The 13,486-nt window shown below is 40.2% G+C and overlaps 1 protein-coding gene across 24 annotated transcripts in view; it reads right to left on the bottom strand.

The window, feature by feature from the left end:
* syd (JNK-interacting protein syd) overlaps nucleotides 1-13,486 on the bottom strand; it is a 517,229-nt gene that overhangs the window by 217,151 nt on the left and 286,592 nt on the right. For 19 of the 24 annotated variants that reach the window (XM_070084613.1, XM_070084636.1, XM_070084625.1 and 16 more), the window contains one exon: nucleotides 896-1,202. In XM_070084613.1, the coding sequence (XP_069940714.1) occupies nucleotides 896-1,202 (307 nt within the window). The remainder of the gene's footprint in view (nucleotides 1-895; nucleotides 1,203-13,486) is intronic. The other 5 variants (XM_070084624.1, XM_070084632.1, XM_070084634.1 and 2 more) reach the window with 1 other exon arrangement.

The raw sequence follows: 13,486 nt of genomic DNA, 5'->3' as shown, positions 1-13,486 counted from the left end.
GTTTTCCCCAGCACTTTATTTCAACATAACTTAGTCACTCTAGGTAGTAGGTTGGTAGACAGCAGCCGCCCAGGGATGTACTACCGTCCTGCCAAGTGAGTGTAAAACGGAAGCCTGTAATTGTTTTACATGATGGTAGGATTGCTGGTGTCTTTTTGCTGTCTCATAAATATGCAAGATTTCAGGTACGTCTTGCTATTTCTACTTACACTTGCATGTACAAGCATATATGTACACACCCCTCTGGGCTTTCATTTATTTTCATACTAGTTCTTGTTTATTTCTTCTCTCCATGGGGAAGTGGAACAGAATTATTTCTCCATAAGCCATGCGTGTCGTAAGAGGCGACTACAATGCCAGGAACAAGAGGTAGTAACCCCTTTTCCTGAATACATTACTAAATTTAAAAAGAGAAACTTTTGTGTTTCTTTTTGGGCCACCCTGCCTTGGTGGGATATGGCCAGTTTGTATACGTGACACCATTTTTTTTTCTATGTACTACAGCTGTGCTACTATTATAGTGGCAACACTAGCAGTCTGATTGATCAGGGCTACATTCCCTTCAAACATGGCCTATAAGCTGATTGTAATATCAACAGTAGCATTAGAGCTTGACAAAGCTCTTGGAGAGCAAAATATTGCCACAATAAAATGTCACATTAGTTGCATCTGTGTCCATTTACCTCCATAATTTTCTTTTAAAGAATCACCACAATAAATCATTGTCACAAGATAAAATTCATATAGATCACAACACATAACTGATTATTAGGTTTAGACTAATGAAATTTAGCTATGATGCTTTGACTCAATGCAATAGTAACAGAGTAATTTAGTAACTCCATTAAGCAAGCCACTTGAGGTTTTCAAGTGCAATAAATGTATTAATTCCTACCTTCATCCCTGGCTCCTTCTCCATAAGTGGACGACAGTATACAGGTACAGGAACAGGCACGTGTGTTGAAGAAGTGCTCTTGGGTTGAGCCTGAGGTCCCTCAATGGCCTTTTGACCTGTTTTAGCAGGCAAACTCCACCCATAGGCTTGCATGCGGCCATCATCCTTCTTAACGTGTGCACGAACTTGCTTGTATTGTTCTCGTCTCTCCGTGGCACGACGCTGTTGCAGCTTCTCTGAGGAACTAATGGTGGGGGAGAGGAAGTTGAGGGGGGATGGTTCCCGGCTCACGTCTTCAGGACTGTCACTGTGCAATGTGATGGAGGTGCAAGGAAGAATTTGCAGTGCAAGGTAGGTGGTGTGCCATGAAGTGTATGTTGTGTAATAGGTTTGGGCAGGTGAAGGACAAAGGATGGGGAGGAGAAAACAAATAACAAAATGATTCATTTGTACATGTCACCAAGTGCAATGCCTCAGATAGTGGGATAGAGAGCGGGGCTTAAAGGAGTGCTTATAAAAAGGATTCTAATTTTGTCCAAAAAAATGGAAAATAAAAATAAAAAGAAGCAGTGCTATTATATGGCTTTTCTATCTGCCAATTGATCTAATTAAAATACTATTCTGGCCAGTTATATCCACTAAAAGACTAAAAGCTCATGTTTGACATGTTTTATAAAAAAAAAATTTTTAACACACTGGCCATCTCCCAACAAGGTAGGGTAACCTGAAAAAGAAGAAACACTTTCACCATCATTCACTCTATTACTGTCTTGCCAGAAGAAAGCAAATACTACAGTTCAGATTCCCTTCCAAACTGCAAATAGTTCCACCCCTCCTGGAGGTGGGAAGTTCAGTGCAGGCACTGAACTTCCCATCTCCAGGACTCAACTCCGGCTAACCAGTTTCTCTGAATTCCTTCATAAAATGTTACCTTGCTCACACTCCAACAGCTAATCAAATCCCAAAAACTATTTGCCTCCATTCACTCTTATCTAACATGCACACACATGCCTGATGGATGTCCAACCCTCTTCCTACAGCCTTTCCTAGGGTGACCCCTGCCCATCTTCCCTCCACTACAGATTTATACATCTTCCAAGTCATCCTATTTTGCTCTATCCTCTCTAAATGTCCAAACCACCTCAACAACTCCTCCTCCACCCTCTGGATAATACTTTTAGTAATGGTGCACTTCTTCCTAATCGCCAAGCAATGAATTCTCTGCGCAATACTTACACATTACCCTTAGACACGTCATCTCCACTGCCTCATTCCTCTCTGCAACATTTACAATCCATTCTTCCCACCCACATAAAAGTGTTGGTACACTACCATACTCTCAGAAATTCCAATTTTTGCCTCCATGGATAAGGGTCTTTGTCTCCACAGGTGCCTCAATGCACCACCTACTTTTTTCCCCTCATCAATTCCATGGTTCACCTCATTCTTCACAGACCCACCTGCTGACAAGTCCACTCCCAAATATCTGAGCACATTCATTTCCTCCATACTCCCTCCTTCCAATTTTATATCCAATCTTCCATTACCTAAATTGTTTGTTATCCTCATCACCTTGCTCTTTCCTATGCTCACTTTTAATTTCCTTCTTTTACATTCCCTCCCAAATTCGTAATCAACCTTTGTACTTCTCTTCAGAATCTTTCAAAAGCACAATGTCATTAGCAAAAAGCAACTTTTTGCTTTTTGTTATTAACCCTTTCAGGGTTTCGGCCGTACTAGTACGGCTGATGCACCAGGGTTTTTGACGTACTAGTACGCCTAAATTCTAGCGCCCTCAAATCTAGTGAGAGAAAGCTGGTAGGCCTACATATGAAAGAATGGGTCTATGTGGTCAGTGTGCGTGGTATAAAAAAAAATCCTGCAGCACACAGTGCGTAATGAGAAAAAAAAAACTTTGACCGTGTTTTTGAATTAAAACAGCGACTTTGCACTGTATTTTCGTATGGTATTTATTGTTGTATTCTAGTTTTCCTGGTTACATTTTATAGAATGGAAGACATATTACAGAAATTGAGATGATTTTGACTGGTTTTACAAAGAAAACTACCTTGAAATTGCGCTCAAAGTAGCAGAAATGTTCGATTTTTACCAAAGTTCAAAAGTAAACAAATCATGCTATGCGTCCAATACATGTCAACTGGTGAGTCTAATATTCTCTCACAAGTGCGCTGATAATATTTATACCATTTCTATACCACTGCAGTAGTCTGCATAACAGTAAATCTTATTTTTTTTGTGAGAATAAAAATTCAAAGTGGAAAGCAAAATAATGTAAGAGGGGCATGGGGACATGACTAATGAACAGAGGAAATGTTATTTTAGTGCCAGGAATGTCTTTCTTGTTTATTCTGGACCCTATTCGGAAATTGGCATCTTTTGAAATTTGTGTGAAATTGGCAAAATTGCTAAATTCTGACCACTGTATTGGATAGTTGAAATCGGTAAATGGGTGGTTTCTGTCGACAAGTACACTGGAATTGGCTGAAAATAGGGCTCAAAGTGGGCAAAATTGCTGATGCGTAAACATCGTCGAGATCGCTAACTTCGTGAGAGCATAATTCCGTAAGTTTTCCATCAAATTTCATACTTTTGGTGTCATTATGATCGGGAAAAGATTCTCTATATTTTCATGAGAAAAAAAAAATTTTTTTTTGAAATTTGGCCGACCCTGAGGACAAGTCTCTGAGAGGGCCTGTTGACCCTGAAAGGGTTAACTGCATTTATTCAGTTGGTTTATCAATTAGTCTAAATCTTCAGTTGCTGTCATCCTCTACTGTACAACAAAACACTTCTCTTGTCACAGTTTTCTAACTCCCTTTTAATAACTCATTTACTAAATTTACCTATTTCTTGATTTACTCACCTGGTATTTGTTTCTATATGGTCTTCTAATCATGACAAACTTCAATAATTTTCTTTGTCCCTTTTCTCATCACCATTTTCTTTGCCCATTGACTTCCTCATCACACATTATCTAACATTTTCACTTAAAATTATACATTCTTCTGATATCCTGTACATTTTACATGTAATTTCTCTTTGTTACTCATGGCTTTCGAAAGCCTCTGTTGATTCTCTTTCTTGATTTATTCCAATTTAAATTTCTGCTTTTCCACTGATTTTTTTTTTTTCAACAAGTCGGCCGTCTCCCACCGATATCTCCACTGATATCCTTACTAAACATTACTCTAGGGTCTCTGCACACATTAACAACTTTCAGTGTTTCTTCACAAATTAAATATTACACAGTGAATAGCTGTCTCTATCAATCCCATATGTAATGCTCTTGCTTTTATTTACTCTCAGCATCCTTCTCCATTAAAATTTTTGAAAATTGTGCACATTTCCATTTCTACTTCAACTAACAAGACAGCAATGTGGATTTCTAAGACAGCAACAAAAAAATTCTACGGATTCCTCTTAGCACCGAGTTAAATTTATGCAAACAAGGATGCTCACAAAAGATTGCTGGCTATGTAATCGTAGAGTCTAAACCAATATACACTTAGATAATGATAAAATGTGTTTCATGTCAAACATTGACATCATTACAAAAAGCATGTAGGTGGAAAGGACTTAATGAAAAAATTACCCTGAGGTGGTAAGTACAGTGCCTACACTCTGAAGGAAGGGTGGGTATATGCTAAAAGTCTATCAGTACTTAACTACAACATTAGGTCCTTAAGCAAATACTATGATGACCTCCTGGCACACCTTGAATCACTAAAGACACCCTTCTCCTGCATTATTTTTACTGAGACCTGGCTTAAGCAGGACACAATAGATATCTACCCTCTACCAGGATACACAGCAATCCACAACTGCAGACCATACCAAGTTGGGGGTGGTATTGCAATCTATTACTCTAACCAATTATCTTGTATTAGCACCACTTGCTTTAGTGATGAATATGGAGAATACATTTTTGCTAATTTTACTGTTAAAAAACCTTAAGACGCCTATTACAATCGGTGCCATTTACCGGATACCCCACACAAACATCCCAAATTTCAGTGAGAAACTAAAGGCACTAATAACAAACAGACAAATGAATAAGCACCACCTTCTCTTAGCTGGAGATTTCAACATCAACCTTGGCCTACTAGATGATCAGCCTGTAACTGATTTCATCAACAATATGAACAACACACTCCTCATACCAACAATAACTAAACCAACCAGGCTCACTGAAACAAGTGCAACCATAATAGACCACATATGGACCAATATACTAGCCCCCCTTAAATCAGGGATAATCACAGATAGCACTACAGACCACTACCCTACCTTCCTCTTGACAAACATTAGTAAACCACCACTTGAATACAACAAAGTTTCATTTAGACTCCATGATGAGGCCTCAATAAGGAAGTTCACAGCTGACCTAGAGACTGTTGACTGGCCTACAGAATTCTCCAAGGCCAATGGTATTGATGACTGGACAGACATTTTTCTTAACAAATTACTTAGACTATACAACAAACATTGTTCTATAAAAACGAAACAGATCACAAACAAACGGCTTGGTTGCCCATGGCTAACCAGCACCATTCTGAAATCCATTGATAAGAAACACCAATATGAAAAGCAATATAGACAGGGCTTAATGCACAAAGATATTCTTAAACACTATTCATCAGTCCTCACCAAAGTAATAAAGAAAGCCAAACAACTATACTACTCCAGTAGACTCACTGACACAAGAGGAGATATAAAAAAGATCTGGAAAACACTCTCTCAGATTCTAGGGACCCACAAACTGAAAAAAAACAAGAATATTGCCCTAACTAAACCTAATGAAACACCACTGCATCCCACTGACACAGCTAACAAGATAAACGACTTCTTCTCAACCATAGGTTCTAATCTCGCCAATAAAATCCCACGCACCAATGCCCATGCCGGGGACTACCTAGATGGGAATTTCCCAAATTCCTTCTATCTTGCTCCAATTGAGCCCATGGAAGTCACTGAGATTATAAAGTCACCTAAAAATAACTCAGGGAATCTGTCTCATGTCCCACCATTATTGTACTAGAGAGCGGCCCACGCCCTCTCGCATGCTATCTCATTACTTTTTAACAAGTCACCAGAAACTAGCACCTTCCCGAAACTACTCAAGACGGCAAGGGTTACACCAATACATAAAGGTGGTGGCCCTACAGATTTAAACAACTATAGGCCAATATCAAACTTACCATTGCCATCCAAAATCTTTGAGAAACTCGTGCACAGGAGACTATATTCATTTATAACGGCACAAAACATACTCAACCCCTGCCAATCTGGATTCAGGAAAAATAAAAGCACTAACGATGCAATCATAAAAATGCTAGATCTGCTTTACACAGCACTGGAAAATAAGGAATATCCACTAGGAATTTTTATTGACCTAAGAAAAGCTTTTGACACAGTAGACCACGGCATCCTACTCCACAAACTTGACCATTATGGTATAAGAGGCCATGCGCTTGCATATTTCAAATCTTACCTTACTAATAGGTATCAGTATGTCACCAATAAAGACACAGCATCAACAACACAGCCACTTGATACTGGAGTTCCGCAGGGAAGTGTCCTTGGTCCCCTGCTCTTCCTCATATACATCAATGATCTTCCAAACGTATCTCAACACCTGAACCCCATTCTCTTTGCTGACGACACGACTTATGTCATCTCTCACCCTAATCTTGCCACCCTCAACACCATTGTTAATGAGGAGCTAATCAAAATATCGACTTGGATGACAGCCAATAAACTTACGCTTAACACTGACAAAACCTACTACATTATGTTTGGTAGCAGAGCAGGAGATGCGCAAATTAACATTAAGATCGACAACACTCTAATTGCCAGGCATAATGAGGGCAAATTCCTAGGCCTATACCTCGACGACAACCTGAACTTCAGCACCCATATCTAACACATAACCAAAAAAGTATCCAAAACGGTTGGGATCCTCTCCAAGATACGATACTACGTGCCGCAAACTGCCCTTCTCACACTATACCATTCACTTATATATCCATACCTCACCTATGCTATCTGTGCTTGGGGTTCAACTGCAGCAACACACCTAAAGCCAATAATAACCCAACAAAAAGCCGCAGTAAGAATAATCACTAAATCCCATCCTTGGCAACACACCCCCCCACTCTTCATAGATCTAAACTTACTCCCTGTTCAGTACATCCACACTTACTACTGTGCAATCTACATCTACAGGACCTTAAATTCCAATATTAACCTTGACCTAAAACGCTTTCTTGATAGTTGCGACAGAACCCACAGGCACAACACCAGACACAAACATCTCTATGACATTCCCCGTGTCCGACTAAACCTTTACAAAAATTCAATGTATGTCAAAGGCCCTAAAATCTGGAACACCCTACCTGAAAATTCTAAAACTGCAGACACATTCACCACCTTCAAAACTACCATCAGAAAACATCTTATCTCCCTGATACACCCTGTCAACTAATTACACGAATACCACCTGGTGGTTAACACTTACACTCACTCACCCATTTGACCATAAACAGAAATATCAATCTCAATCTCAAAATAATGAATCTTAACTAGTCATAAGTTGGCCTGTGATACTCCAATACTGAAACTATGTATAGTGCCAAAACAAAAGCATTCACATTGTTAAACTCACAAACTAGTATTTAGTCACTTAGCCATAATACCAACTAACCTCATAATTTTGTAATATTTTAAACTTAAGATTTAATTTAAGTCTGCCCGAAATGCCTAGCCATGCTAGGTGTTCTAGTGGTACACTCTGTAATTATTTTACTACATGTAAACCACACAATAATCAAATTCTGTAAACTCAGCATTGTAATCCTTATAGAGAATAAATTTTGAATTGAATATATGCAGTTTGGAGGGGCGTCTAGACTGTAGTCTCGGCATGCCTTTGGTAAGACAGTGAGAAGAGCGAATGATGGTGAATGTTTCTTTTTCAGGTCACCCTACCTCAATGGGAGGCCAGTGTTAAAAAAAAATTCTAAGATGAATGACTGAATAGCAGAGGAGGCAGTGAGATGCAGTGACACCTCAACAGTACCCGAAGTATACACTACTACTACTACTACTGCTACTACTACTACTACTACTGCTGCTACTACTACTACTACTACTACTACTACTACTACTACTGCTGCTGCTACTACTGCTGCTACTACTGCTGCTACTACTGCCGCTGCTACTGCTGCTGCTACTGCTGCTGCTGCTGCTACTGCTGCTGCTGCTACTGCTGCTACTACTACTGCTGCTACTACTGCTACTACTACCACTACCTCTTCCTGCTTAGATATACCCGTCCTGCTCTACTTCTCGTTAGTGTGACTTTGTAAATGGTCCAAGTCGGACCGAAGCGTCGTCGTAAGCTCCTCTCTTCTATGTGTGGGTTATCTGTGTATCGTTCCAGCCACAGTATTGTGCCTTTTTTTGTTATTTACCCACAGTATCTTACCACAACCCCTTCACCATACTTTACTTCCTATGTATATATATTTTGTCTAACATGAGCCTCAAGTTAATTAATATTATGTAATAAGAATATGCAGATAATATTTAATAAGAGATCCATAAACTTACTAAAAAACATAAACTTAAAATCCTTTTCCAAACACCCTTAGTCTACAAAATAAGGCCACATGCTTGAACCAATTTAAAAACATATAAAGGAAACTATTTTGGGATAGAATTACAAAAAATGGTAAATAATGGTAACACACATAACTAACAAAGTACCACATTTAAAATAACAGTGCATTTATACAAGAGGAAAATACTGTGCATTATTCTACATTGCAATAACAGAACAAACAATCCCAAACAGATCAGTGGTATAGCCACAAAGCTATCATTGCAAAAGTTAATAAGTTTGTCACTAAAAACAAAAATACAAAAAAATCAGCGAGTGACTTGTCTGTATTGAACATCATGCTAACAAAAACAATTGCCTATGTACTTTATCATTGCTAAAATAATATCTGCATGCTGTGAAGGAGGCACACTAAGCTAGATATTAGATAACCAGTAATACATTAAATTTTTTGGTAGTAGCTAAAATGAATCAAGTCTTATAATGTTAAAAAACAATGAGTCTGAGGACTTCCACACCACTTTAACGTATCACATCCATTTACTTTTCTTATTTAACTTAATAGATACTTATCTTTTTCTGCATCTGACTACATTTTGAATTTCACTTCACTAATGCATGGTCTCCAGTCAATTTAAAATGATTCCCTTGAAATACCCTTTAGCTTTTCATCCCTTTCTGACTTCTCCAATTCACACCTCTTCCTCACATTTTCTTTCTTTAAACCATAAATTCTATTACAGACTCGTGAAATCATAATAACACGATTGCAAACAAACCATGACAAGTGAGTCTTAAAACTCCAGGCCAATGCGTAAGCCACTGGGTCAGCTGGTTACGATAAGATTCATCCATTGTGTGGAGCCTATGCTATCCTCCCTATGGTGTGTAAATATACCTAGTTGGATGAATCTTATCATAGCCAGCTGGGCTTACACACTGGCCTGGAGTTTTACCACTCACTTACCATGAGTCTGAGCCCTACCCCTACTGTGGTTTGCTTTTTCAATTACAGTATTGCTAAAGCTTAAAATAAAACAATCAATTATATCTTTTTGTTCTTTTTTCTCTCTCTATTTCCTAAGATTTGAACTTCACAAACAAAGTAATTATTCATCATTCCTGATCAACTGGGATTTGTGTGTATATTTTTAGCAACTTTTATAGTGTCACTCTTCATCTAATGCAAGAATGATAATGAAGCTAATCATTAACTGCAGCAAAACTGGAACTGTAGTGAAAACTTAAGTAATTTTTATTTCTAGAATATTCTGTTAATGGCAAACCTTTTTCAAATTTATGCTTACTTTCAACTCCAGTCATATACTTCAATAAAATAATCTACCTAAATTTAAACTCAGCAATATAGAAGAACAAGCTAAAAAACAGAAACACTCAATGCATTTATTACAAGCTAACTTGCTAGTTTATTATAATATCTGCCCTCCCTCAAGCATACCAAGGACATATTACACAACTTTTGCCTAATTTCATAAATATTAAAGAGAAACAGATAAGCTGTGTGTGATTATTTGCATACGTGTGTGTGTGTGTACTCACCTCTTCACTCATCGCTACTAGGTCCTCTCTCCCTGCTCCATGTACCCTTCTCCAGAACATCACTCCATCTGAGATCATATATACCCAGGATGACTCGGGTATGGAACACATTCGTACAGCATAATGATGTCAACGAGATAAAGTCAGCTGATCAAATGAAAATGCTGGCCAACACATGGCTCCAACTTCATCCTGTTCCCCACTTGTATGTTTCATAACAATAAAAATGCTTTCAAATGAGCTGATGTAGGTAACAGCTCTTAGCTTGCCAATAAAGTTAGGAATCCTTAACCTGTAAATAGCTTGTCAATAAAGCTAGGGATCCTTAACCTAACCTTGTCAAACTCTGTGTAAAAAAAAAAAGCACAGCAGAACCTGACGACAAATCAGCAAAACACAGGAGGTGCAACAAATCAGCAAAACACAGGAGGTGCAATAAATCATAGGCCACCCTCCCAGGCACCTAGGCAGTGCTCTTGCTGTCAACGGAGGGGGCACACCGCCAACAACTGCCTGCGAAATACCAGGTGCAATTACTGCTACAAGAAAGGACATCAGGAGGACCAGTGTCAGAAGAAAAAGGAACTTGACAGACAGGACCACCTGTTTAGAGACCTGTTCTCAGAACAAACCAGCAGGATCTCTGAATTGGTGAACACTCTCACACGTCACCCACTCAGCTACTCCTATCTCAGCCCAGCAGGTGGTATTGTGCCTTATACAAGACCACAGACCTACATCCCTGCAGCTGCCTCAGTATCCTACCTCTCTCAAGAGCAGGCACCTTACATGCCTTACACACCCACCACCTCAAGCTGACCACATCATGAGGAGCCAGTCTATCAGCATCCTGTCGGCCAACATTAGAGGTTTCATTACTAATGTTGGTGAGCCCACACATAGTTTTGTGAAAACTTGACATCCTGACATGATAGCTGTTGTTGAAACATTTTTGGACGACAGAACTCCATGAATGAGAAGAGACAGGCAATGGCAAGGAGGAGGTGTTGCTGTGTGCTTCTCTAAAAGTGTACATGCCCAGCACATTGATGTTGCCACACTCTACTCATCTTGAAATGATGTTCTTCAAGCTCTGCATAAACACTAGTACCTCTGTACTAGCATGTGCAATGTACAGACCTCAGTGGCAACATGCAGACCCCATCAACTTCTTAATGGAAAATATGGACTCCCTTCTGCTACAACACAGCTGTCAACATATCATAATTGTTGGTGACCTCAACCAACACCTTATACAGAGGGACTCTGATGACCTTCTTGCAGTATTTGACATGAGAAACTTTGTTGATTTCCCTACTCACATCTCTGGCTCCTCCCTTGACCCAGTAGTGAGTGATCTGGCAGAAGGTATAGTCACTTGTCAACCCCTCAGCTACGTTGGATCATCTGACCACAAGGCTGTTTTTACGACACTTAAGATCCCAACAGAACGAGGTGAGGAGTCCACACACACAACCTGGCTATGGGAAAGAGGTAATTGGCCAGCCCTTTACTCTGAACTCGTCACCACTGATTGGAATGCTCTTCTCGAAGGGGATGTTGACAACCAAGTGGCAGCCTTCACTGGACACATCCTTAATCTACAACAAGAACACATTACTCACCGGCAAATGTGACGAAGCCTACAGATCAGCCTTGGTTTGGTTTTTGTTGTAGAGAGGCTGCTACTGCTAAGTACAAAGCATGGTGAAGGTATAAGAGACATCCTACCACCTATAACAGGAACTTGCACAGGCAAGCTTGTAGGTATATGGGTGACATTCAAAAGTGGGCCATTGCTAAATGGGAGGTGGACACAAAAAGAAAGCTAGCATCAGGTAGGTAGGCTCCAAAACCTGGTGGTCCCTGGTCAAGGACAGACACGGTTATCTGCCTGATGAACTCATTCCACCTCTAAATTGACAGGATGGGACCACCTCTACTAGTAGTCAAGAGAAGGCAGACCTCTTTACCGAACACTTTGCTACCAAAATGCAAGTTCCTGATCCAGTAAGAGACCCTCCTTGGCTAGCTGCAAGAACTGTGTCAAAACTGTCAGTGGTGACAATAAGGCAGGAGGAGGTGCATTTCCTTCTTAAACTGCTTGGCCAAGAAAAGGCTGTGGGCCCAGACAAGTTGAGCCCAAGACTGCTGAGAAGATGTGCAGACCTAGCAGCACCTCTAACTTGCATCTTTCAGCACTGCCTAGTACAGTGTAAATGGCACTCTCTGTGGAAAGAGGCAAATGTAGTCCCTGTTCACAAAAAGAAGAGCAGAGCAGAAATCAGCAACTACAGACCAGTGTCACTCCTGTCAATCACTGGTAAGATCTTTGAGACAATAATCTTAAGACAAATGACAGAGTTCTTTGACTAACACTCATTACTGTGTGACCATCAATATGGCTTCAGGAAAGGTTACTTTGCTGCTGATCTGTTGTTAAACCTCTCCACTAAGTGGCACCAGTCACTGGATGAATCCAAAGTCAGCTGTGTAGTAGCACTGGACACTGCTGGTGCTTTCAACTGGGTGTGGCACCAGGGCCTCTTAGCAAAACTTCAAGCACTGGGAATTGCAGGCTCTATGCTATGTCTCCTCAGTGATTACCTTCATGGTAGATCTCTATGGGTAGTTCTCAATGGAACTGAATCAGCAAGACATCCTATTGGGGCAAGTGTTCCACAAGGAAGCGTGCTGGGACCATTGTTATGGAATGTCTACTTCAATGACCTTCATCTCATCCTAGAATCCCATGCATATGTAGACGACTGTACACTGACATTCATTTATCCAAGAGAAGAAATGCCAGCTGCTCTAAGCTACATCAATCACCAGCTCATTGCTATATCAGCTTGGGGAAACAGATGGCAAATAACATTTGCACCTGAGAAAACTCAAATGATGATCATCCCTAAGCACCATGATGGTAATGCTGGTGCAGTAGTAAGGATGAATGGGAGGGTGTTGGCACCTGGGGAAGAAGCTGATATCCTTGGGGTGAAATCTGACTCGAAACTGACCATGAAGAACCATGTTGTAAATCTTGCAAACAAGGCAGCCAAGAAGCTTACAGCACTTCACCGTTTCTCGCATCTGCTTGACAGTAGGGGTTGCAAGATTCTGTACGAGGCACAAGTACGCTCACACTTTGAGTATGGTCCACTTTCTTGGCTTGCCTGCCCCCCTCTCATCTGCGACTACTTGACAGAATAGAGAACAGAGCAAGAGGTCTCATCTCTCGCTTGGACCAATCCTGGATAGATCTGTCATTTAAGCAGAGCCTTCAACACAGGAGGGATGTGGGTGGCCTTACTGTTATGTACAAGGCCAATATTGTTGAAGTACCACACTTGGATCCACTTCGAGGATAGCATGAAACAAGCTTTTAT

Source organism: Cherax quadricarinatus, chromosome 13, assembly GCF_038502225.1.
Source record: "Cherax quadricarinatus isolate ZL_2023a chromosome 13, ASM3850222v1, whole genome shotgun sequence".
In the NCBI taxonomy this organism is placed as follows: domain Eukaryota; kingdom Metazoa; phylum Arthropoda; class Malacostraca; order Decapoda; family Parastacidae; genus Cherax; species Cherax quadricarinatus.
Note: the sequence above shows the minus strand (reverse complement) of the source record. Positions and strands in the feature narration are given on the sequence as shown.